Source organism: Syngnathoides biaculeatus, chromosome 15 (genome assembly GCF_019802595.1).
Source record: "Syngnathoides biaculeatus isolate LvHL_M chromosome 15, ASM1980259v1, whole genome shotgun sequence".
Classification (NCBI taxonomy): domain Eukaryota; kingdom Metazoa; phylum Chordata; class Actinopteri; order Syngnathiformes; family Syngnathidae; genus Syngnathoides; species Syngnathoides biaculeatus.
The window spans coordinates 8,726,906-8,753,705 of record NC_084654.1 but is presented as its reverse complement, the minus strand read 5'-3'; the positions used below and the strand labels follow the sequence as shown (position 1 = coordinate 8,753,705).

At 41.0% G+C, this 26,800-nt stretch overlaps 1 protein-coding gene across 3 annotated transcripts; it reads right to left on the bottom strand.

Annotated features, from left to right (window-relative positions):
- Positions 1–66: 66 nt before the first annotated feature.
- rab3gap2 (RAB3 GTPase activating protein subunit 2 (non-catalytic)) lies at positions 67–26,514 on the bottom strand. 3 transcript variants are annotated; one of them, XM_061843166.1, is made up of 36 exons: positions 26,488–26,514; positions 26,129–26,247; positions 25,812–25,906; positions 23,742–23,856; positions 23,290–23,371; positions 22,781–22,828; positions 22,609–22,684; positions 20,881–20,982; positions 20,653–20,752; positions 19,666–19,764; positions 17,860–18,008; positions 17,667–17,746; positions 17,277–17,369; positions 17,010–17,149; positions 15,240–15,435; positions 14,986–15,129; positions 13,943–14,025; positions 12,481–12,545; positions 11,391–11,481; positions 11,161–11,282; positions 10,820–11,033; positions 10,613–10,710; positions 10,414–10,522; positions 10,163–10,323; positions 9,427–9,601; positions 9,190–9,363; positions 9,001–9,107; positions 8,848–8,914; positions 7,068–7,138; positions 6,963–6,998; positions 6,822–6,896; positions 5,786–6,001; positions 5,500–5,589; positions 4,289–4,513; positions 4,037–4,201; positions 67–1,315 (listed from the first exon to the last, which is right to left on the bottom strand). In XM_061843166.1, exons 2-36 carry the CDS (start codon positions 26,229–26,231, stop codon positions 1,163–1,165), a joined length of 4,119 nt encoding a protein of 1,372 aa, XP_061699150.1. In that variant the 5' UTR covers positions 26,232–26,247; positions 26,488–26,514; the 3' UTR covers positions 67–1,162. The 3 variants fall into 3 exon arrangements, with proteins under 3 accessions (XP_061699150.1, XP_061699151.1, XP_061699149.1); XM_061843167.1 differs by having other exon boundaries at positions 26,360–26,499; XM_061843165.1 differs by lacking the exon at positions 26,488–26,514 and having other exon boundaries at positions 26,129–26,481.
- Between the last annotated feature and the right edge of the window lie 286 nt (positions 26,515–26,800).

Here is a 26,800-nt window from a genome sequence, read left to right as displayed (position 1 = left end):
GGTTAGTTTCCAGCATACCCGTGACCCTAGTGAGGATAAGCAATGTAGAAAATGTATGGGGAATAGTTGACACTGTGATTCTGTTTATTCTGTCCATTAGCAGCATCTGGACAGAGGAATATACCACAAAAGGCTTTACAGGCACTGTGAGAAAGAAGTGCTTGCATGTATGATATACATCACTAAACAAGGTCCTTGTGCCTAATACAGAAAAATACCTGTTTACCATACACTTGATGACATTCATTAGATTAGGTATCCACAAGTGTGATAAATGCAACATACAAAAATATGGGATGTTAAGGTTAAAAACAAATTAAAACACTTGAGCTCTATCAATATGTATGAATAAAGAAACTCCATGGCAATACAATGGAACCTCGATAAAATGGACCCGATATAACATCTGATAAAGGGGACTGTCGGGACTCAGTTTGTCTAAAAATTGTTTCCATTTGTCACAAACTACCATCGACAATGTCTTTTAGTTTCAAAATTGGCATCTGTTGTTTACTGCCGCTGCAGCATAACACAGGCATATATTTACAGGTCAGAGATACACTATATGACTAGATACAATTCCAAGACATCATGCCTTAGTGGTGTCCATGTCGAATGTTGAGCATTGCATGGCACCAATGAGATGATGGTTCCGTTTATCGTACATAGAGTGCTTGGCAGAGAGAAAGCAGTATAGTTGCAGTGTCTGAAGTCCAAAACATGCTGTAGATGCTCAGCATTTTTTTCCATGCTGTTCACCCTTGACAACAGTTTTAGAACTCGGAATCACTAATTCCAATTTCTCACGGCTTGTGGAAGCCACCTGTACGTCAACAATGTCACCGTGGACATGCACAGTGGTAAGGTAATTTTGGATAAAATGTGAAACTTAAAACATTTTTAAGCTTTTTTTTTTAATATATTTTACTATAACTTTATACTGTAATGTTTTAGGACATTTAAAAACTACTGTACAGCAATATGTGTGCATATGGCCTCAAAAAGGTTGTTCAACGTAACGGACAATTGGCTATATAAGATGACTCCTATTAGTTCTCTCCTGGTTCCACTCTATTCTGAAAATATGCTCCTTGTTTACATATCAACATAACACATAGAATCTCACATGTTCTTCACATAACAAACTGCATCATTTGCTAAGTCAGTCCTCCGCCGTAAGGGCGTCCACTGCCTCCAAAAGGTGCAGCGCCAGGCTGTACTGGCTGTGGTTCTCTGGAAGCATCTCGATCAAGTGGCCCACCAGCCTGCTGGTCTGAGGCAAGGGCACCAGGGGGCATCGCAGCTCACTGGGGTCCTGAAAAACCCACACAATAAATACTGTACTGCATAAACTTACCATACTGACTGACCCATAGTACACGGCGGGAAGACTTTACCACTATTTGAAAAAATTTACAAAAAAATGTTCAAATTTCCATGTTAAATAGTTCACATTAATTATTTTGATTTGAAATTAAATTACACTTTTACAATAATTTTCATTTCAGCTTGTTCCCAGTGTGTCCTCCCTTTTGATGTTAGCCTATCTAACAATATTTTTAAAATCTACACTAAATTAACCAATTATTTAGTGATCTGGACTTATAGTATTCACATGTAGTTTACCACTTCATAGATATTTTTATAGTGATTTGTAAGAGTACTGTTATGCCTTTCAAGGATCATTCAATAGGAAGAGGGGGGCACGTCCCTTTGCCATTAAGGCCTCTTTATACTGCCACGCTTATGTGACCGACAACAACCGCATTGCATTACGTAACCTATGCACTTCCCCGCGGAGCACCTCGGCTTAGATTGTGCACAGCCTGCTACCCACAATTCCAGAAAGTTCCTACGAGGAGAAAGCTCATCTCTCATTTCACGATCATCTCTTGTGATTGGTCAGTTTTAGTCACATACTGTGACGCAATACTCACTGTTCTTCCTGGCTCCACGTACTATCTTTGTCGCCGCTTTCTTGATTGATTGTTCAGCATAATTAAACATATCATTTAGTCATTTAGGTATACAGTATTTGTTCAAGCAGACATTGTTCCACGGTCGCTATTGTTCCTGATTAGAGAAAGTAGAAATGGCTACCAGAAATGACTGAAAAATGTTGAGGAAACTCCACCCGGTGCCATCCTACCCATTAGAGCTCGTGCACCTACGTCACAAAGTCACGTGACTGGCCGTATCGACGGTCTAGCAAAGCATTCTTCAATGCTAAGTCGGTTGGAGACGGCACAAAAATATGTCTTATACCACGACGCCTAGAGTTTTCTCCAATACCGTTAAACATTTAGAAGGTGATAATAAATGAAGGTACATGGAAAAATGAGACACTTGGCATAGAGGACCCATATTTAATGCCAAAGTCGATGTTTCGCCAATAAGAAATTAGACTGTTAACCCGATTCCGCTTGTCTTGGACAACTGGATCTACACATGTATCTGGTGAGTAAGTCGTCGAGATTTACACGGAAGAGTTTGAAAGCGCAGAAAAGTTTGGACGCATACAAATACTTAGTTGCTGGATCTGTTCTCAATTAAGAATATTTCCCACATAGTGATGGAGCCACTCAGATTTTTTTTTTCTAACCCTAACCCCTGGTTTTACACAAACTCGCATTCATTAACTATGTTTGTAAAAAAAAAAATAAATAAAAAAGACAGCGAGTCAGCTCCTCCGTACACGAAGCGTGTTGCGGCCACACATTATGACATTATTATTATCATCATCATTATGACATTATCACACATAACACACACTTCGGTAAAGTTCTCTGTGATAGGCTTTTTTTTTTTTAATATGCATTGTTCTCAAATGTGCCCAACTCGTGTTTAAAAAAAAAGAAAAAGCGCTGGGATAGGCTTCAGCCCCTGTACACGGAAGCGTGTTGCGGGCACAGGAACTTCGGTTAACCTGTGTGACTGACGTTATATTTTCTTTTTTTAAATACGCATTGGACTTATTTGAGAACAATGGATATTTAAAAAAAAAAAAAAAAAGGTCTTTTAGGGAGAGGTTTACTGAAGATTAACATGTGGCCGCAACACGCTTCTGTGTATGTTGGAGACAACTTTTTTTTTTTTTTTAACACATTGTTCTCAAATGAGCCAACTTGGCATTATCAAGATTAAGAAGAATAATTTCTACCTAAAATGAACTGATCGCTACACAGTAGTGTGTATTTGGTGGGCACCATCCATCATGTGTAATTGGCGAAATCCATCGATATTTTCCCGTCTTTTCAGCTGGTATTCCATAGAATGATCTCTTTGAATATCTGTCCCGTCTGTTGTAACAACCAACAGCACAACAAGTCTCCGGCATTGAGTATATTCTGCTCCGGTTCTATGTCCCCCACACTGTCGAGCACCTCTTTTTGGCAATATATATAGCAATATAGCGCCATGAAAATGGTGACGTCACGTGCACAGCTCCATACCAGCCATAGAAACACCTCTGACTTGGAGAAGAACTGCACCATATTCTCAAAACTGCGCTCAAGTATAAAGACAAACTACACGCGGAAGAGCCGCAGTGATGTCAGTGCAGTCACTGTACAAGCGAGTATAGAGGCCTTTACCCAGAGTAACAGAATTTTTATTTTTTTTTAATTAGCCTGTCCCTCATTGACCAAATATGCAATTTTCCTCCACATCTATTTTTCAAACAGGTTTGACGTTGAAATATAGATGAATGGCCAACATTCCATCTCCCTTGGAAACCTGTCACCTTCTGCAAAATCTTGGTTTTCGACTGACACTTCAAACATTCAAGCCACAAGGGTAGAGAAGAAGGCTAAAATCATCAGTCAAACTGCTTTTGCACATTCTGCCAGGAGTCAAGTGTCAGGTAAAGGTTTGGTTACTTGTGATGGACTCAGAGATCACTTGAGCTTTGTCACATCAAAGTGAAAAGGTCTATCGCTGAGTTTTTGAACGGTGAATCATAAATTGGTGGGGGGTTTACTGTAATGATGACAACCCAAGGCAATTTCTAAAGTACCCAAAACTGGGGGGTCCTCACCATAGCCTTGAGCCATGTGCAGAGGGTGGGGGGCAGGCGGGCCAATAGCTCCATAGCAGGCTGTGTCTGGTTCTGGCTGTGCAGCAGTGAGTAGCTCAGCCTTTGGCCTGTGACCATCAGGAGCTGAGAGCCCAGCACATCCTTGTCTTCAACTTCTAAAATCACCTAAGAGGGACAATCATGTGTCAAGTCCACGTGGCATTATCTGCTCCTTACTGAAATTTGTTAGTGGAAGTGGATCCTCAACCTCACCTCCTCTGCGTGAAGGTCAAGCCCCTGGTTGTAGAGCTGGCACACCAGGTGTCGCCGCAAGATTTCAGGGGAGACATGCAGCAGGCTGCCAAGCTCAAGGCATAACGAGGGCCACCACTCGGCTTGGGGTCCGCTCGAGGGCAGCGCCCGGGGCCCGGTGCTAGAGGTAGTGTCGACTTGATTGTCGATACACTGCACCCAGGATGTTAACACCCGCAAAAGGAACTGATGTAGAGAGGAGGAGGGGGATGACCACCGTTACACAAGACAATGATGACATAACACATTAAGATAAGCATTATTATCCAAATTGGAATGCAATTATAAGGTACAAAGAGCAGATGGAACAAAAAATTTAGAGATAACGATGAAAAAAGCCCATCAGACTTGAACAAACACTAGTGGGGATATAAATTCAGTACCACTGTCTTTTCAGAGTGATGCCACCAGCCGTATTTATTCTTGAGAATCCACTGATACTGATACCACAAGCACTTCTGATACATACAATTTCAATGAACACAATGGTAGGCAATTGCGAAAAAAGGCATCTTTCTTTGTGATGCAAATGTTGTGCCCATGTGTCAAACCATCGCAGAGTAGTGCACCTTTCAAGTAAGGAGGGTTAGTCGATGTAAGAGTTTTTTGCCGAAAATATCGCTGGCTGCTTTCATCAGCTTTCATAAGTACCAGATACATGTAATAATGTCAGTATCAAGTGCTTGCACATCCTGCAAGAATAGAGTACTCCCAGAAGAATTTACTGTCAAACAAAATACAATTAACATAAACGAAAGTTAACCTCATAACCTCAGTGGCACACAGTCACCCAGTATTCAAAGTCAAGGTCAATTTTGTATTAACAGGTAAAGAGCTTGTCTTCTGCGGACCAACTACATGGTAGACGGGTTTAATTGGAGAAATAAGCTTAGCAATGTGATGGGCTGCCACACGGCACTCCTTTATCCTTTCACAAGACAACGATAAGTAGGTGAAAACTGCACAATGCTGATCATTAAAAAACAAATGATCCATACACAAAGCACTGAATCCACAATGAATGAACCACAAAATTGCTTTGGTGAAAATAATTTTTTTGTGTTTTTTACCCCAATTAAAAAAGTTAGACATTAAAGATTTAATGGTTGGTGGACACCATATTTGATGACTTTTTTTTTTTTAAATCACAGAATGGAAGAGAGAATTCTCACCTCTTGTCGTAATAGGACCAGTCCTGGGTCCATGTCTCCACTTGGCATTAGCTGAATGGTGGCCAGGTCTCTGAAGAAAGCATTTTTACCCTGGAAGAAAATTATTCATGAGATAAATAACACACTAGATTTTTATTTTCAAGTCTGAGTCTATACACTACCCATACCAATCACATTAGCAGTGTAAATGAAAATAAAATAATTCCACATTCCGTATTATGTAGAAATGTTATTGTTTCCCCACTGTCATCAGAAATGGAGAACCACTGTAAAACCATCTCCTCACCTTGCTGTCGAACAGGCTGAGAGGCTTGACCTTCAGGGTGAAAGTCAGGGCGGCGTGTAGCAGGGAAGCGAGGAGACAGTGGTGCTGCACCAGGGGATAGTGAACACCTTTCTGCTCCAGGGCCAGTTCGGCTATGGAGGCCGGGCCCTCGGCTGCGCACCAAACTTCCTCCGCAGACAGCTCTGGGGGCGGCACCTCAGCTACCGCGGAGTCCGCCTGGAAGTGAGCAGGGCATGCAGAAATATATGAATTCTTTGGGATGTGGGAGGAAAACGGAGTGCCCAGGAAAAAAAAAAAAACACGCAGACACGTGGAGAACATGCAAACTCCACACAGGTGGAGTCGGGATTTGAACCTCGGTCCTCAGAACTCAGGCCAATGCTCACACCAGCCGCACCACCATGCTCATTTTACAATCCATCTTTTAGAAAGCGTAGGCCTTATAGGCACAGCACATAATTGGAACTACTACAGTCGATCCATGTATTTTATATACTTATCCTCAATCATCTTAATGTCAATCATGTGAGCTATACCCTAAAAGAAAGACACACTCATTCTCACCATCGTTGCGTGGGAAATGAAATCATGTTGCCCTAATGGAAGTCAGATGAGTAACCCACTACAGCGTCTATGATTAAGGTTATAAATAATGGGATCATAGAGACAGCCAACCACTTAGACCACTCTTACACCTTGGGACAATTAAGAGTTTTGAATTGAATTAACATGCATGTTTTTGGAATGTGGAGGGAAGCTGGAGTCCTGCAAGTACAGGGAGAACATCCACACTCTTCACAGTAAGGCTTGAGTTTCAAAACCCCAAATCTCATAACTGTAAGGCAGATGTGTTAACCGCGAGCCCATCGTGTTGTCCACGACTTCAGTCCTCTAAGCGGAGATAAAAAAAAAATAAAACAGAGCACAGATGAAACCACTGGCCATTCTTCATGCCATATTTGTGGACTTTCCTTACTGACACAGTAGTTGAAAAAAACACAAGGGGTACTAATTCTTAATCAAGAGTCTAAGTCACCTCCATGAGGATTTGCAGCAGCCGGACACAGCAAAACAAGAAGGAAGTCAAAGCTTTGTCTCCCATTCCAACATCCTGCAAGTAAAAACCAAAAACCCATCACAACCAAGTCAATGATTTAAAACCTTTCAAGTTACTTACCCTTCGGCACAAGCGATCTTTGGGTGTTTTGCCCACCTGGGAACGACAAGATAAAACATTTGGATCTGGACAATATATCCTTGTTATTTTTAGGGTACTGCTTACCTTCTCAATGAGAAAGGCTGCTGCAGAAAAACGTTTCACAATAAACGTACTCCACATCATTGTGCAAATACCTGTGAAAAAGATTCAAGTTTCGTCAAGATGGGAGCCGCTTACACTTAGGTAATATGCCAAACTGCTGACGGGAAAACATCAGTTCATTGCTGCTCTGACGTTACTTGACTAAGCAGAGAAGTAGCCGCTCATTTTCTGAGAAATAAGTACTTTTGCTCTTGTACTACGCTTTAATTTTATTTGGGTAAACAAAACAATTGTAATTTGTGAAATGTGTACTTGTGTGGCTACAGAGTTTGTTCAACTGAGGGGAGTGTTTTACCCAAACATTTTAATATACAGTGTCTTGCACCTGCTCTGTGATAGTCTCTGGGTTCTGTTTAAAGTGCAGAGAGCATCATGAAGACCAAGGAACACACCAGGCAAGTCCGAAATACTGTTGTGGAGAAGTTTCAAGCCAGATGTGGATACAAAAAAGATTTCCCAAGGTTTAAACATCTCAAGGAGCACTGTGCAAGCAATCATATTGAAATGGAAGGAGTATCAGACCACTGCAAATTTACCAAGACCCGGCCGTCCCTCTAAACTTTCACTTCGAACAAGGAGAAGACTGATCAGAGATGCAACCAAGAGGCCCATGATCATTCTAGATGAACTGCAGAGATCGACAGCTGAGGTGGAAGAGTATGTCCATAGGACAACAATCAGTCGTACACTGCACAAATCTGGCCTTTATGGAAGAGTGGCAAGAAGAAAGCCATTTCTCAAAGATATCCATAAAAGATCTAGTTTAAAGTTTGCCACAAACCACCTGGGAGACACACCAAACATGTGGAAGAAGGTGCTCTGGTCAGATGAAACCAAAATCGAACTTTTTGGCCACAATGCAAAACGATATGTTTGGCGTAAAAGTAACACAGCTCATCACCCTGAACACACCTTACCCACTGTCAAACATGGTGATGGCAGCCTCATGGTTTGGGCCTGCTTTTCTTCAGCTGGGACAGGGAAGATAAATGGAGCCAAATACAGGAACATTCTGGAAGAAAACCTGTTTGAGTCTCCACAAGACCTGAGACTGGGACGGAGATTTATCTTCCAACAGGACAATGATCCAAAACATAAAGCCAAATATACAATGGAATGGTTCACAAATAAACATATCCAGGAATGGTCGAAGTCCAGACCTGAATCCAACCGAGAATCTGTGGGCAGAGCTGAACACTGCTGTTCACAAATGCGCTCCATCCAACCTCACTGAGCTGAAGCTGTTTAGTAAGGAAGAATGGGCAAAGAATTTCAGTATTTCGATGTGCAAAACTGATAGGCATACCCCAAGCGACTTGCAGCTGTAATTGCAGCAAAAGGTGGCGCTACAAAGTATTAATGCAAGGGGGCCGAATAATATTGCATGCCGCACTTTTCTGGTTTTATGTTAAAAAAGTTTGAAATATCCAATAAATTTATTTCAACTTCACGATTGTGTCCCACTTGTTGTTGATTCTTGACAAAAAAAAATTATATCTATGTTTGAAGCCTGAAATGTGGCAAAAGGTTGAAAAGTTCAAGGGGACCGAATACTTTCAGAAGGCACTGTATATTTTAGAGCTCCAATTGAAATACAAAGATACTGTGAAACTGCAATATTTTTGCACACAGTAATCATACCATCAGTATTTGGTACTGGCTTCGCGTAGTTGTGTAGCTGCATGTAAAACATCGCCCAGTCACTGTAGACATATGATCACTGTATGTTAGAAAAGCCTACCTAGTTGGATATGTGGACTGGAGACCAGTTTCAGATGCTCTATGGCCTGGCACAAGTGTGCAGATTCCTAAAAGAAAAGCAAATGAAAAAAAAAAAAAATCATATCAGCAATGATGCTTTTGGAAAACAGAAATCCTAAAGTGTGAATATAACCTCTGGGTCTTTGTTCCATTGCACCACATACTCCCAGCAGCAATGTGCGAAGAGCAAGTTTGGGGAGAGGGAGTGTGGGAAGCGCTTACACACAGTCGCCAACATGTCTGCGTGAGCATGCAAATAAAATTGTATTCATAATGAACAGATACAGCATATAACAGTGGCCGGATTTGAAATCATCCTGACCTGCTGTTTCAGCTGATTTCTCCTGACTTTTTAACACTTTTACATCTTCGCCTGCCTTCTCTCCTAATGTTTTATCTTCATCTTTGTCTTCACTCTTCTGAAGGATTGCTTTTAGTTGCTCGGGGATCAGATTGTGCCTGAACACCCACTTGGACACGTTGTCGGTAATGCCACCTTGAGAGACAAAGAATTATCGTAGAAAACAAAAATAAAGCATAAAGACATCGGAATCCCAACCTGAGCCGCCCTCCAGCAGTGTTTTTATGGAACACAGCAACACAGGGCCTCCTGCTGATCCAACAATCGGTGGCACCAAGAGTAGTGTCTGCAGCACCAGAACATCTTCCAGCTGACGCACACACACCACCCAGTGCTCCAGCTCCAAAGACACTGCTTCCCACTCTGACTGTAACTGTCAGATGTCCACACAAGTAGTGACAGTGCTTCAACACCAAGCTGCCAAATTACACTTTACAATCAGTGTGCCGATCCATCCATGTATCCCAAGCAGCTAGCAGCCCCTGCACCTCCATGTTGCCAACTTTGTAGAATTTATAGGTGCCGCGGTTAGTTAATCTGTGCTAACAATGTGCCGCTCCCTACAGGTAATACCTTTTAGGCTTTGACATGACAGACTGCACTTATCTGGCCTTCTCTTGGAAACAGACGCTATTCAAACAGTCAATCTGCCAAGTTATGGCATGAGAAATCCGTTATGGGTGCGATTATAACAGCGATCAGAAGAAGTAACTTAGAAGAGCTCGCTAACTGACAGTTTTGAAAAAAGGCAGACATCACAAAGAAAATGTGAATTTTCAACATTACGACAACTTTAATGCGGTATTTCAGATTTTTTTTTTTCAGTGTATGTCTTAAGAGGTGAAGACCTCAAAGCAGAAAGAAACTTCACTTTCTTTTGTAATACAAAATAGACCCTTTGAGAGATTTTTCCAATTACGCGTGGGCATCCTACCTTGCTGTCTGCCCTGCTGGTGATGCTGGCCTTGGCAACATGATGAGCAACAAACGCAGCCAACACAGCAGCTGCAGAGTTTTGTGACTGGACTAATATGTTGCGGCACTGCTGCCACCAGGGTGAGACAGACTGTGGGTCCCATGACTCTTCTATGGCACCTGAGGTAAAGAGGGAAAGTGGGAGTAACCATCCTCATTGATGGATAAACTGCAGGAAAATGCTACCTTTTGCTTGATTATTCTATATACCTTCCATGTTACTGAGGAGGACCAGTAATGTGTGAAGGTTTTTAAAACATTTTGTCGGGGTCTGGAGCAACTCCTTTTCTCGTTGCAACCATATATTCAGCAAGAGAGACTTAAATGAGACAAAAGGATAAGATTATTTAAAAACTGTGGTTACTTACAGCCTTAAAGAACAAAAATATAATTTGATAAATCATCCTACTAGTAGTTGCGATGGACTAAAGCCAGCCTGTTGTAGCTTGTCACAAATTTTGTGCGGTGAGCTTTGACCACATAGACAACCCCAGAAGATAAAGCTCCCTGCAGAGAAGACATGCATGTCAACCCCAAGTGTCTACATCTCGGAAACCGTATTGGGGGTATTGACACAGTAAATAATAATGCATAATGAACTGATAACTGTGAGTACCTAACTGGTTCCACTCTACTTCAGAAGTGTGGATAAGCTTTAATTGCCCATCCTCTGTGCATTCAATCTGCGACAGGAAGGTCGGGGCAGACAAGGGTGCATCTGGTGCGTCTTGAACAAAAGAAACGCTGGGCCTCGAGTTGAACTTAGCGTAGAGTTGCAAGGTAGGAATTACACGTGCCAATTCAACTTCAATACCGTCAAAGACGTCCAGCTGTATGGGGACAAGGAGTTGTAGGGCAGTATTACAAAATTTTAAATCATTATCTTACTTCTTACGAGTGGCAAAGCACGGCAATTCAGCTAAAAACGTTTCAGTATTTCTGTGTGGATACACCTACAGCTTCATCGTGCTCTTCAGTATCAGGAGCCAAGTTCATGTGGTGAATTTCAGTGTAGAGCTGAATTAATTTCAGCTGGGAGGAGCAGAACTGCAGTAACACTGGATCCACTTGTTCAGCGCCTAGTACACGGGCATTTGGAACACGGACATTTTGTACAAGGAGAAATCCAAATTAAGATATGATGACTATTCAAGTAAAAATGCTCTCTTTCAGATGAGCGGTTCTACCTTGCTGTTGCAGAGCGCTGAGTAAGGCGCATGTGATGTTTGTGAGACACAAAACAGGGATGCTGTTGTTGGACAGCAAAGACTCTAAAGCCTGCGAAGGAACAAAAGAAGAGAAACCAATTTCAATTTTAGGATAGCCCCTAGAAATTCAGCATCAAATATTTATGGGGTCTCTCTCCACACAAAGACAGAAAACAGAGTAGTTGCAATTGTTTTTCCATTTTATTAAGGTAACAACTTGATAAAAAAACAATTTACAAATAGTTACAATATCTCCACCGAAGACCAGCTCTTCTACAAAGCTGCCATGTTTTCAAGTGTGTTGTTGTTCTGTGTTCCCTATTTTTTGATTACTGGTACATTTGCACTGAGACACACAACACAACTGATGACCTGCCTCGTTGTCACTGCCTAGCACCAGCATGTGGCACTTGACAGTACCGTTGAAGCCTCAGTAGCACTTATTGCTCTCATTCAAGACTCAAGTCAGGAAAATCATCTACTTACTCAAAATTAGATTTAAAGTTACAATTCTTAGTATGTGCCAGACACCGAAACGTATGATCACCCCTCTCAAATCACTCATACATTATTGTAGTGTTAAGAGTGTAGAAACGTTTCAACTCCTTTTATCTACACAATACATACATAATATAATACAATGCATACTATTAGGGGGGTGGGTGTAGAATTATGCACACAAGCAATTACAGTACATTAAAACCATAAAATAAGATGTAGTGAATTTTTTTTTATATTTGTGACTTTCTCGGCGAATATCAGCCCAGAAAGTTTGGCTGTGATTTAGCCTGCGTCTTTCCTAAATTATAAAAAGTTTAAAGACGGTCCAATTGTTTCATCAAGACATTCATTTTAGTACATGAAATTTATTTATGAAGACACGCAGGTTTAATAACAGCTCATGCAATCTTGCACTTGGATTACAAATTTGAACGAAACCCAGTTTATGCTATTAACATGGGTAGCATTCCAGAATCGTCTCAGGACAAACACGTTTTGTCGTTAGTTCCCTGAAATGGGGCTGCAGTGGTCGTTGGGAAAATCATGCAAACATAAGGATTGGTCATACCTGTTTTTGAATTGAGGAGCTTTTTATATTCAGCAGTACACTTTTGGCCTCACTCTCCAAAATATCTGAAAAGATAAACCGTCAAAAACTAAATATCAATGATTTTGTAAAACCTATTCAAAGACCTATGGTCACTTAAATTAAGTAGGATAAATCAATATTTAATGCTCAGCACGCATAACGTTACATGAACGGTCTCAAACGGAGGATTATTTTAAGAGGGAGACAGAACAACAAAAAATAGCAATTTTAGGAAACAACTATGACTGATAAATAAAGCTCATTATTAAAATGCCTTTAATCAGGAGCAGTGATTCCTTTAACCAGTAAGACTCCCAAAAATCGGTACATGGCCCAAAAACAAACACATTATTCCCCCTGAATGGATCATAAATTTATTCCCAACTCTTAAACATCTTTTTTCCTTGAGTTTTTGTTACGCAATCGGACACCTGTCTGCACAAACACACTAAGCCCCTCAGCGGTCCCTTTACCCAGTCTGAGCAATATCAGACTGATCATCCATTGAAGTTACATAGCTTATTAAAGAACCAGATAAGACAGCGTTCACATTCCCACCAAAAATATGAATTTTATTGTATTATGAATAATTTCATTGAAGTTTTTGCAAACTTACAATGAAAATATTAACAAATGTTTGTTCTTTTAACTACACAAAAATACAATGCTAACCAACCCAAGACAACAATAAATTATAAATTTGAAAGGCCGCTTCTAAATTAATTTCATTTATTTATGTTTTTTTGGGAGGGATTTACAATCATATCCCCTGTCTGTTTTTCTTAGTGTAAAACTGAATTATTAATATTCTTTTGCTGTGCATGCCGACAGTTAAATGATGCTCCCAAACAGGTTGATGGTGAATGTTATTTTGCTCTCTTTAAAATACAGAACTAGATTTTTGTGCACTGCATTGTCTGTGCTTTCAGCCATTCCTAAGGTATGCCAAGGTGGAAGTTTAATATTATTAATTCTTCTTGAGTGATTTAAAAAAATTCAAAAGGCATAACTTTTGCCATGTCAGCTTACTGGTATACTTGGATACTTTGCCACGTGATTGTGAATTTGTTAAACTGACAGCAGAGATGTATTTCTGTGGATGGCTAGCAGAACAATGTCGATGAGAATTTTAACTTGCTCTGGATTTGATTTGTTTACCAGTGTCAGCGCGTTCCTTTTCTTCTCCTCCAACAAATTACTGATCGCAATTCCCAACGTACATCTGCATACAATTCTAATTGCTTTCAAATGACTTGTGCGGAATGTGCTATCTATCTAATTCTATCCTCACATTTCCTTCTGTAAACTCGCTTTCTACTTTGACTTTGCAACACATTTTTCAGACCAGACGTTTCTCACTAGAAGAGAAAATCTTATCCTGTTTTACCGCTTTTTCTTCTATTTACTGCAAATTCGAATTATGAATCAAGAATAAGCTCACCAGGTTCCATATTTCTGGTCTTGAATATTGTTGTCACTTTCTTTAACAAATGCATATCTTTGGCTCCTTCACTTTTCTTGTCGCTGAAATAAATACAATTCATTCAAATCATTACAACTATCTTTGTCTGTCACAAAAACAAAATGGCAGTATTAAATGTGAATAACCAGGACAGTAACTATGATAAACACGTTTCTTGACTGTGTCACCCTTATTTAAAAGTGTGGAAGCTTTTAGCTTACTTGCCTTCATGTACTTTCAGTCTTTAGAACGAATTTAATTAGTGTTGACTTATTGTCCGGGAAATCACCCACACAATCGGCAATCTTTGAATCTGAATTGTCTGACTTGAACGGGAGCAAATATAAGAACATCACACTACTTAATTCTGAGAAGAGCCTCTACTGCTGCCAGGCTACAGTTACTTGAAAAATTACAAACTATTTCATTATTTTTTGCCTGTGTTAATGGCAATTTGGACTTACTCCGCAGAGTTTGTGTTGTTGTAACTAAAACCCTCAACCGAGAACTCAAAACTGCAACTGCAAAAATGTGAAAATCTGAGAAGAGGGGAAATTATTAAAGTTGTTACAGTTATCATTAAGCCACCTGATGAGTTTTGCAGCATTGTCCATTTTGAAGACTCATTTGTGTCCAAGGATTAATTTCTTGGCTGATGTGATGAGATAATGTTTGAATGTTTGCACATGATGTTCTTTCATCATGATGCTATCAATTTTGTGACGTGCACTCATCCAAAACAAGCCCACAGCATGATTCTGTCACCCCCAAATTTCACAACTGGAGTAGTGTTCTGAGACTTGCAAGCCTTCCCCTTTTTCCTCGAAACTCAACAATCCTCATTATGGCCAAATAATTAAATTTTTGATTTGTCAGACCACAGTACATGCCTTCAAAAATTAAGGTCTTTGCCACAGTGTGCATTCACAAACTGTCTGTGTGTGTTGCAGTGTTTTTCATATTTACAGGGTATATTGTTGTTAACTAGTGCGTGCATATGTGCTCAATTTTAGTGGAACAACCTGAGGGCCAGGTGGAAGGGAACGTTCACAGTCCTCAGGGCTCCTGTGACGGGATCCAGCAAACATACTTGATGGGTGTGGATCTTCCAGCCTTGACTGGTCACACGGTTCACACCTAACAGACGGTAACCAGCATACAGCAACCTGAAGGAGAACATACACTAAGATCCTATACAATCCAGAGTGGTACCAAAAAATGCACTGGAGAAAAGATATTCAATGTTTGACATAAAGCAATGTTTTTGTCTGTGTACCTGCAGTGTTTTCCGACAGTGAATGCACCCACTCGAGGTCCGTACTGCATCGCCCATATCTCCAGGATCCCTCGGCGAGGAGCGTAAATAACCAAAAACAGCGCATGGCGTCTGGGGAGGGAAGATGAGGCGGGACAATCCCGACTGACCCGATCCTCTGGAACATGCACCCAACCCAGCTGAGCATCTCTGTAACCTTTCAGTAAATAGATTTACATGACAAAGACACTGAAAATACTGTTGGCACATGCAATTGAGAAAATCTGCATAGCGACCAAAACATTTATGGTATTATTTACATATGCAATGGTCCCTGAATGGAAATGCAATTTAATCCCTTTCAGTCCCCCCATAAACAATGTTGGAACATTAAAAAAAAAAAAAAAAGCAATATTGTAAGGTATTGGCATAAAAACATAAAAGAAGAGAATGTAAAGATATTAACTGGTTTTATGAAGTTCAATCAAGCAAAGTCTCTCTCACACACAGGTTTATTTTTCATACCTCCTCCACCCCCTCCTTTTCTCTGCGTGTCGATCTGCTTTTGAGTGAATTCTCCACATCAATGGGTAGCAAAATCTACAGATGTAGCTCTCTCACTTCTCTGCTGCATAAATTGAGCTTTTGTCCACAGCTTCAAATTGTTTTAAACACCCAGCTGGCATTATTTTATTAAGTTTTTGTCTTATGTTAATTGTTAGTCTGTGTGACTGGCTGCGTGGCGATTTCCATTGGATATTTGGATGCTTTGTGGTTGTTTCAATGACACAACCTGTAATTGTTTTATGGTTAGTTTGACAGTAAAGTAGAGCAAGTGGTACCAATTAACAGCCTAAAGCATTTTTTTTTAAAGAAAAATTTTCTCATTACATCAGCCAAACCGCTGCTTATTCTGCCTTGAGTTGGAACTGTCTGCCGGTATACAGCAACTGTATCACACGTTTAGGCTCACACGTCAAAGCTAAAATTCAGCACCTTGAGTCCAAAAAAACTAAGAAGTCAGTTCACTATTATCTCAAGGCACCTTGAATCCAAAAAAACTAAGTCAGTTCACTATTATCTGAAGGTATTTTAAAACTTCTTGCATATACAGCAATACCAAAATATATGCATATGAGGTACAGGTATCACTTTGTCCTCACAGTCACACCCAAGTACGTTACGTTGAAAGTGCTTGTGCCTTTAGAATGGGGGCCTGAGCATTGAGTGACATAAAACTCACCATATAAGAAACAAGAGTTGGCTGGCTAAATGTTAGCTACATGGTGTTGAATGCCGGTCAGTTTGGGCCAGAGGCAAAGAACAAAGCAAAACAGCAACAAGGTTTGCGGAAGTGCTGGAGCCTACCCCAGCTGTCAACGGGCAGGAGGCAGAGTACACCCTGAACTGGTTGCCACCAATCGCAGGGCACATGGATACAGACAACAGTCATACTCACAATTACACCTAAGGGCAATTTAGAGTATCCAATGAATGCATGTTTTTGGGACGTGAGAGGAAACCGGTGTACCAAAAGAAAACCAACGCAGGCACAGGGAGAACATGCAAACTCCACATGGGCGGGGCCAGGATTTGAACCCCGGTCGCGAGAACTGTGAAGACAACCCTCTAACCAGTTGTGCCACCGTGCCAACCCTGTATGTTCCCATACTAAATTTACTTCTCTAACAATCCATCTACAAGGTATCTTGTATATTGAAACACTGGCATTGACTACATAATCTATCACCATTTTATAGTATGGTTATTCTCTTTATGCTTTCTCCTCACCTTTCCACATGCGAACTGCAATTCCTCTGTTTAGGTCCAGCAGTGTCACTCGACCAAAGTCATCAGTTACTCCAGCCAGCGTGTTACACGGAGAAAGACATATGGACTCACCATGACGGCGAGAGTCTGGGAGACCAAATCTGTGTGAGAGGTCAAGATAAAAAATGTATATCAATAAACCTCATTTTATTAATGCAATATTTATTCACCATGCCCAAAATAGGAGTCAACTTTTTTATTTGTTTGAGGTTATATGAAGAATTGCACCTGATCCCCAAGGGTGTTGCAGGCTCCACTTTGGGCCTGTGTTTTTGGACAGTCTCATCTACATTCTTGTTCTTGCTCCATCCCAGCCATCCACTGAAAGATAAGCAGAGAGGCAAGACGAAGAGTGAAAAAAAAAAGAAAAGAAAAGAAAGCGGGGTATGAGCAAAAGAATTGCTTGCATTTGTCTGAGCATTGTCAGCAGTCAGTTTTATGCCCAAGTGTGTACACATGGGGGAGAAGCAATCATTGACAAAGAGACATAAGACATTACAAAAACTGAGATGGCGTCATTAGTACAGTTATATTGATCATTGAGACAACCTTTTCACCATTTTAAAATCATTGAATTTTTGGTCTCCATTTTGCACATGAATTCAAAAGCTTCCACACCTGGCAGCACTGAAGAGGGCTGATGTAAGTTTACTGGCCACAGCAAGAGCCACATGAGAGAGAAGAGGCTGGCTGCCTCCCTGAAGACACACAATGACGAATACTGTATCATCCCAATTTTGTATTGCAGTCATTTCAGTATTTTTCCCACAACTGTGTACTGGAAAGTGCTGTAATTGCTGTCAAGGCTCACCTCTACCGCATAGTAAAAGCCAGTGTATGGGCCCCCTCCTACAGTCACGTACTGGCTCATGGCAGGGGGGCTGCCTTTGACAGAAGCATTAAATCCCCCCAAAATAGAGGCATTCTTCATCTGATCGAACACATTGAGTGTCATGACACCTATTGAGATGAAAAAGGAAACGAGAGGTTGAGGGGGTTCCAAAAAGAAGTAGAATGCTGGTAATTAAGCAACTCAAGTAAATTATTAGATTTTCACATTGTACACAAAAATAAATCAACGTAATTATGTCATTTTTGGGTGCGGATTCCAAGGAAAACACAGCACAACATCACACCTTTCATTAAGTCCTGTGGGTGGGAGGAAACAGTGAAATGTGATGGCACGTGCAGTTGAAGCCAGAAGTTTACATACAAAAAAAATTAAATCTTATGTTGTCAGTTGACCGATTAGGAGCTTCCAAAGCCATTACTTCATCATCTGGGCTTCTCAAAATTCTTTACAGACTTTGTGTGTATGAAACCGTTTTGACCCCGACAAAATAATATAAAATTCTCTCATAAATGTTTTCTCATTATTGTAGCATTTATCAAAATTTTACAATTTTGGTGATTCTGGCTGACATGAAAGAGGAGAGGTTTAGTCTGATTTGACAGACAGTGTGACAAAAAATGGCTTCAACTGTATCTTGACAAAATTTTTCAGAAACAATTACTGTATTTTAAATCTCTCCAGATCAAAAATAATGTATAGCACTGGGCAGCTTGTAGAATTTTTTTGGACCCCCCCCCCCCAAATTCATTCTAAAACACAACAGATCAACTTGTAAGAGTGCTACTGTGTAAACAAGTGGAATAATTACACGTTTCCAAAGGCAGTCCCACAAAACTATATAATACAGTGGGAGGATAAAGTATATGAAGCCTATGAAAATTCTTACATTTCTATACAAATTGGTCATAAAAGGTGGTCTGATCAACTAAATTTCAATAATACACAGTCAGAAACGTCTGCTCTCAAGAAGCATTGCCCGATGTGTACCACGCCTCACTCAAGATTAATAAATGTTTACTTTTATGAACGTGGAAAAGGTAACAAAAGTATCTAGAAGTCTTGATGTTCATCACTCCAAGGTTAGACCAACTGTCTACTAGGATTGTCTAGTTGATACAGGATCATGTGGCTTGCTCTGAGGTTTTGTCCCGGCCTTGTCTGGGGAACAGTCCACTTCCCGGGAATGGCCCCCAGACTGGATGGTCAATCCCCGAGAACTCTGGGCCAGGTAGTCGGTGATGGATGGAAAAAAAGAGGGAGGGGTGGGGGTCATGGATGGATGTGGTGGTCCATGCCCTCTTGGCCCCCACCTTTTTTCGAAGCACTTTGGTGGGGCTGGAGGACCACATTGTGTTCCTCGGTGTGGGAGGTGACCAACACGTACCATCCTGCCGTTCTCGAGTGGGCTTCTAGGCCCATCCTCGCCTCCCGTTTGGATGAAGTGGGGTCCTTAGCCCCCACGATGCAGACAACATTATAGGACACATCTGATGGTCATTGTGCATGTGAAACGCTGTCAATTAACTTGAATGCGTTCGTGGAAATAATGGGATTTATTCACTGGGTGTTGGGCAACTCATATTTTTTTTTTAATGAAACGAAAGAAAAAAATAAACTTAAATGATTGTAACAAAAGGCTGCAATATAACAGAGTGAAAAATTTAAGGGGATGTGAAACCTTTCCATACCCGCTGCTGTATGGTCATGTTAAGAATTGCTGCAAATCTATGACTGAACAAGATTTTCACTTAGGTTTAGACTTACCCACACTACAGTGGTCTACAATAGTGTCCTGGTTCTGGAGAGCCCACTTCTTATAGGCCAGGGGAGGTGGCTGAATCACATCACTACCAGCAGCGGCCGCTGCAAGACAAGCATAAAATAGGTATATAAGAGCGTAAAGAGTGATAATAGCATCTAATGACAGAAAAAGCTTTGAACAAAATACTTTTATCAGAAACAGTGACTTCATTATCCATTTTCACCTTTCTGTTGTCGGCATAATTTGTATTTAAATGATTGGTCATAATTCGCCTAGGGATGTAAGCATTCACTCTAACTCACACAGAGCACTTGCAAAAGCTTTGTTAATCGAGTTACTTCTATCAAAATTTATACTTTTCCCCATGGCTAGCAAATGAAGAGAACATTATTCACCAAATTGCAATATACACAACTAGGGCTGCACAATATCTTGTTTTTTTGAAGTGAATAACAACTGTTATGTTAAAATTGACCAGCAGAGGGACCTGTTTGGACTTGAGCACACGAGGTGCCTTGAGCAGGGACACTGTAAATGGGAGAGAATGTTCTTTTGTTATCAAATCAAAAGCCTTTATTGTCATTATGACTGTGCATACGAGATAATAAGAAATGAAAAGCAAGTATTTTGAGGGTAATAGCCCATCAGCAACATACTGAAGAAAAAAAACAACTCGGAACAAGTTCATTTTTGTGAACTTGGTTCAAAATTTTGAAATATGAACTATCAACTGAACGGGTTCATTTTTTTGGAACGATAAACTGAACTTTGAACAAGTTCACGTAGAAAATTCTCTTTCCCAACACTGATCCTGTATATTTCCCTTTGCAATAGATATTGCAGGTCTGAAAAACAATCACATCGTTTTTTTTTTTTTTTTTTTTTTTTATTAAATACAGTGCATTTCTATACAAAACCTTGTGCAACACTTCAACTGCCCAACCAGATGCATGTGTCAGATGCACGCACACACAAGGACACATTAATACCTCTTGCAACCTGGTTCCGACAAGCACGCAGGGACTGGAAGAGGCTGAAACCATCAATAGTGACCAATGCACCAGGGTACAGGATACTTATCTCTTCATGCTGGGATAAAAAAAATAAAATAAAATAGATATTATATATAAAATATAATATTTTTAGTAATCGTGCCGAAAAAGGTTTTGTTAATTCAAGATAAATGGGGGGGATACACTATTTCACTGATCTCAAACCTGCTCAGTAACACCAGGATGGCGAGGGCTCTCATATGTTCGACACTTCAACCTTAACACTTGGTCCTCGTGAAGCAGTTGTGCCAGGAGCAGAACCCCATTCTAATGCAAAATAGTACACACAGGGTTCATACTCAGTCTGACCCAAAAAATTTAAGGGCTTTTTAGGGGCATTCTTAGGGGCTGACACGAAAAATTTAGGGCCAACAAGGAAAAAATTTAGGGCTGACACGAAAAATTTAGGGCTATCGTGGGAAATCAAGAGTAAGGAAAAAAGACTCACCCAAGGGTGCCATCAACCGTTCTTGGTTCATCAAATGTTCCAGTACCTCAGTACCTGTGACAGTGATCACCTCTCGCCCCTTGTGGTAGTTCTCATTGATATGACCATTGTCAATGTCTTCACATAACTACAGAAAAACAAATTCTAACTACAATTGCAACTATATACACAAATGTCTTCTAATGATGTCTGTCTCAGCACCCCTACTCTAGCTCCTTGAGCCTACCCAGTGCCTCTTCTATTTGTTGCTGCAGAGGTGCCAAAGTGGCTCTCTTGTCCTTTGCTCTGCCTCTGAGTGCATTGGCCTCAATGATAAACCTCAGATTCCTCTTCTGCCTGCCAGCCTTCTCAATAAGCGTAGATATGTCAGTCTCTATTCAGGCTTTTTTGGCTTTGAGGCAGTAGAGATGAAAAGTGGGTAGCGATGCCAAATGTAGCCAGGTACGAAGTCTTCCTTTCCCCACAGTGGTAGTTTTTAGCAATGTCACTGTCTGGGAACATGACTGCAAACACTTTTGAATTATTTTCACAAGATTTGTAACTGTAATGGTTGCAGATCACTTTTAAAGTCCACACGATCTCTGCCTGTAACAAGTCCGTCTTCGTGTATTGAACTACATTCATAAAGCCTGACTTCCGGGTGGTTGAAGTCGATGACTGGACAACTGTAGGTGCGCATGCACTGCCAGTACCACTGCCTGAAGTTGATGCTTCACTATCTTGATATTTTAGAAACAGATTAATACCAACGGATGATGAGAGAGTCTTCGCCAAATCAGCGTGTCTACTGTTTTTTCGGTGCGACTCCAGCGCTTTGACGCCCATCTTTTCAAGCTGGTAACTCTGCTTGCACAGATGGCAGTAAAACATGTGCCGATCTTTTGGATCTCGACGAACCCAGCTCCCGAACTCCTTACTTTCAATCCAAGCATATTGAAAAATGCACTTCCCCATGATACAAGTTGGATCGATGAAAGAACTACGCTATGTCGTAACGAAGACGAAGTGAAATGCCTACTCACGGAAACAAACAATGGAATATCGACAAGATGGCGACTAGTTGTCAACACGGTGACTTCCGTTGACAATTTCTGGCTGTTTTGGATGCCAGACGGATCGCTATTTTTTTAAAATAAAAGATAATTTTTTTTAGGGAGAATTTTGGCGGTAGAGGTCCTCCCTTTGATTTTTTTTTTATTTAAGGCCTTTTTAGGGGCTTGACCGGTTTTTGCGGATTTTTAAGGACATTCAGGAGCCCCTAAATGCTCCTTCGAAAATGTAGGGGGTTTTAGGGACTTTTAGGGCCGCGTGAGAACCCTGTACACAATACATTAAATATAAAAAGACTATTATAATGACTACAAAATATACATTGATTTCTTTCTATTTAACAGTATTTTAATGCAACAAGCAATCTGAAGTTGACAGAATTAGAATTACTGTACCTCTGTGTAGAACCGGACATGGCCAGAAGTGAAACCCACAACAACGCACGTCCAGTCAGGTCGCCCAGTGGAGCTCCTACATAAAAACAGACATATGCACATGATGTCAAGGTACAGTAGCTACCATTGACCACTGATAAGAAATTACAAATTTTTCAAGAAATGAAAATACCTTTTCTGGCTTGCCAGTGGTACACAGATGGTGCTGGTCACACACTCTCTGCCAAGAGAAATTCCACAATAAACCCGATTTATTTCTTTAAAAAAATGTTTAAATATTGATTTGTGTGAAACATAATGCATACATGCAGTAAAACTGACACAAACGACTTGTATAAGCCTTGTTATTGGCTGTGTATTGGTAACCAAATGACTCATTTGGACTGAAATGTTATCCCACGGGCTAGCAAGTTAAAAAAAAAAAAAAATCTGTAAAAAATAAAGAAATAATCCAAATCGTAACAATCGTAAGCATTCAAACTTGTGAACAGACACACATTTAATTTTAATAAATTATATTTAATTGAAGAGCTGCATGTTACATAATAACCAGCCCTCAAAAACCATTCAGTGCTAAACATACACGGCAGCAGATTTCCCCTTTCAGAACTTTGAATTTTCTTTTAGCATAACAACAAACTGAAAAACATGGGACATTATCAAAAATGAGAATCATCTCACCCATCTTCACTGCTGAGTATTCCAGTCCAAGACACAGCAAGGCTCATCTCTTCTCTGCCACCATCATCTGTTCGCCACTTAGCTGTAAACATTTAGCTAAATATAATTTTATTGTCTAGCAAGAGATGATTGATCTACCCATTTTTCTAGGAATTGCCAGACCAGAGTTGTAAAGATCAACATCTGTTACTCACTTTTTCCATCTGTTTTTGCTGAAATCAATAGTTTTCTCTATTTGTACAGTATTTTAACATCTATTGTCACCACGTTTATGCTGATATCAGTCACTGATGTAATCTAATTGCGGAATGCCGTGTACACACACAACATGTTCTGCATAACAGTCACCGGTGGATAAATGACACCCCTGTGTCTTCTGTTACAGCTCTGATGCAGAAATTTTAAGTAATTTCCAGTTGAAACAGCCTTGTGTGTCTGTGTTGACATCTTACCTGAGAGAAAGACAGCCTTTTGCTCACGAGCAACCACTAGCAGGTCTGAGCAGGGGGACAGGGATACGATGCAATCCTGAAGCCAGGGTTCACTAAGATCTGTGGTTTCCTCCACCTATAGTTTAATAGAGAAACAGAAACACTCTAATAGAGAAACAATAACACTCTAATAACACTGAGGATTATCTAAATAGTGACAGAATATTTTTCACTTCCTCCACCCATTTTTTTGGAACAATTGTCATCGTGAGCATCACGGGTCAGTCATCCAAGTTTACTTTAGGCAAGAAGCACAACACATCCTGGATTGGTCACCTGCCAATCACATGGCCCATTGAAACAAACTGGCATTCATAGCAGTTTGGTGTCCAAACTATGGACCAAGGAGTATTTCCGGCACCGGCCATACAGCAAAAATAACGTTTTGCACGGCCCGTAATAATCCTGGAGAAAGAAAATAATGAGACAACATGAACAGAAATGGACAGAATTTCTAGGCTCAGCTGAAGCCGAGAGGGTGTCCTGTTTGGTGGCCTCAGCATCGCAGTTCTGCTCTTTGCAGACGATGTGGTTCTGTTGGCTTCCTCAAGCCGTGATCTCCAACGCTCACTGGAGCAGTGCGCGGCTGAGTGTGAAGCGGCTGGGATGAAAATCAGCACCTCCAAATCAGAGACCATGGTCCTCAGTCGGAAAATGGTGGTGTGCCCTCTACAGGTCGAGGGATGAGCTCCTGCCCCAAGTGGAGGAGTTCAAGTATTTTGGGGTCTTGTTCACAAGTGAGGGAAGAAAGGAGCAGGAGATTGTCAGACAGATCCGTGCAGCATCTGCAGTGATTCAGACTTTGTATCGGTTCGTTGTGGTGAAGAGGGAGCCAAGTCGAAAGGCGAAGCTCTCAATTTACCAGTCGATCTACATTCCGACCCTCACCTATGGGCACGAGCTGTGGGTCGTGACTGAAAGAACAAGATCCCGGATACAAGCGGCTGAAAATAGTTTCCTCCGCAGGGTGTCCGGGCTCTGCCTTAGAGATTTGGTGAGAAGATCGGTCATCCGAGAGGGGCTCAGTGTTGAGCCGCTGCTCCTCTGCATCGAGAGGAGCCAGATGAGGTGGCTGGGGCATCTGATCTGGATGCCTGCCGGACGCCTCTCTTGTGAGCTCTTCTGAGCTTGTCCCACCGGAAGGTAACCCCGGGGATGACCCAGGACACGCTGGAGAGACTATGTCTCTCGGCTAGTCTGGGAACCCCTCGGGATCCCTCCGGAAGAGCTGGAAGAAGTGGCCAGGGAAAGGGAAGTCTTAGTATCCCTGCTGAAGCTACTTCCCCCGCAACCTGACCCGGAGAAGTGATAGAAAATGGATGGATGGATGGATGGATGGATGATGGATGGATGGATGGATGGATGGATGGATGGATGGATGGATGGATGGATGGATGGAACATGCACAGGATGAGCGTTAAAGGTGGGAACGTTGCAACTCCCCTAAAAACTACTACAGCTGCTACTAATACATTGGTTGAATATCAAGCTTTTGCACAAAGATGGAAACAAACTATTTATAACTAAAACAGAAATATCTTTATATTCATTAACACCTTGATGAATAACTTTCTGATCTGTGCGAAGGTCCAATTTGTGAACATATCTCATTAATGATGCTCAAGTCAGTGCTTTCCAAAGTATAAACTTACTACAATTTGGTTCTTCCTTTGGTCGGAATGTACAAATGTGATTCGACAGCTGCGGCGTGCTGGGGTGGCCCTATTGTAGTGTATACAGAGCAGTGGGCCACCCCAAAATCTGACGATCATTCGATCGAGCGATAGGTGGGCAGCTCAATGGGTTGGCACAGGCCAGTCCAAATTGTAGGCCCGTCCCAAGCCCAGATAAATGCACAGTTGCATCAGGAAGGGCAATCGGCTTAAAACTTTGCCAAATACATATGAGACAGCAGGTTCTTTGACATACAAATTTGAATTGAATCATTCCATAAAAAATAACAATGTACATTCCCATAATTGCAGTTCACAAAAATCTGATTGAAAAATTATGAAAAAGGACATGATAAACCGTTGGTGCCGATGCGGCTTCTTGCTCTTTGCTCTTGTCACTTTCCCATGCTGTTTCCCAGTCAGAGGTGTCCCACGATAGTTCATTTTCTGCTCCTGGGGAGGAACGTAAACAGCTAATTTCAATGTATGCCACAGACTCGCACAGCCCGTTCTTAAATATATTAACGTGTGTGTGTGGGGGGGGGGAATCCCAATTTTTGAACACATTTTCTAACTCAGAAAGTGAATAGTTTACTCATACAGGCTTTTTTCCCTTGTTATATCACCAAGCAAACACAAGTTAGCCGCGACCGTCAATACGATTATGTCGATTACCTCTTTGAGTCTTCTCGGCCTGCTCAGTTTGATCGTGAAACAAATAATCCCTCACCGTCTTGAGTTCTTGGAGACGACAAAACTCCAACAAACCGCAGGACATGTCGTCTCCGTCCTGCCTAGAACCAATTTGACAGTAAATTCGCCAGATAGCCTGTGTGCCAACAGTCTACTTGTAAAACAGCAACGTAGCCTCGCTGTTTACTTGTAACTCCGAGCTGTTGTTCTAACCTTATGATAGCCTTCGCACAATTCAAATTTTTACCATTGGAAAAATATTACCAATAATTACCAAAACATGACTACTGTTCTAAATGTGCATAATACTTGATGTGTATGATGCGGAAACAACAACTCACTAGCATAAAACTGATTTGATTCCGGGTTATGCTCCGGTGAATTCTTTCAAAGTAAAAGTAAAATGTGCTTCTCTGAAAATGTAGGAAATAAAGTACAGTGCAGGACAAAAAAAGAAAAGAAAAAAACACGACAATACAAGAAAGATTTGATTACATATTAATAGCATCCGCACAAAAACAAGTCATTCCCTGAATATTACCTTTTCTCCCCTTAGACATCTGTTAAAAGCTGTTTTATTTTTCTTTACTTGTTTTGCTGCCATAATGGTGACCCTTGGACCTGTTATAGCATATAAAAGGAGACAGTTGAATT

Bases quoted from the DNA above. Each gene is read 5' to 3' on its own strand.
- rab3gap2 (XM_061843166.1), bottom strand. From the start codon at position 26,231: ATGTCCTGCGGTTTGTTGGAGTTTTGTCGTCTCCAAGAACTCAAGACG. The intron at 5,590-5,785 runs GTGAGGAGATGG...ATTTTCTTCCAG, and splicing joins TCAGCCTGTTCGACAGCAAG to GGTAAAAATGCTTTCTTCAG. The intron at 4,514-5,499 runs GTGAGAATTCTC...TCTCTACATCAG, and splicing joins TGGTCCTATTACGACAAGAG to TTCCTTTTGCGGGTGTTAAC.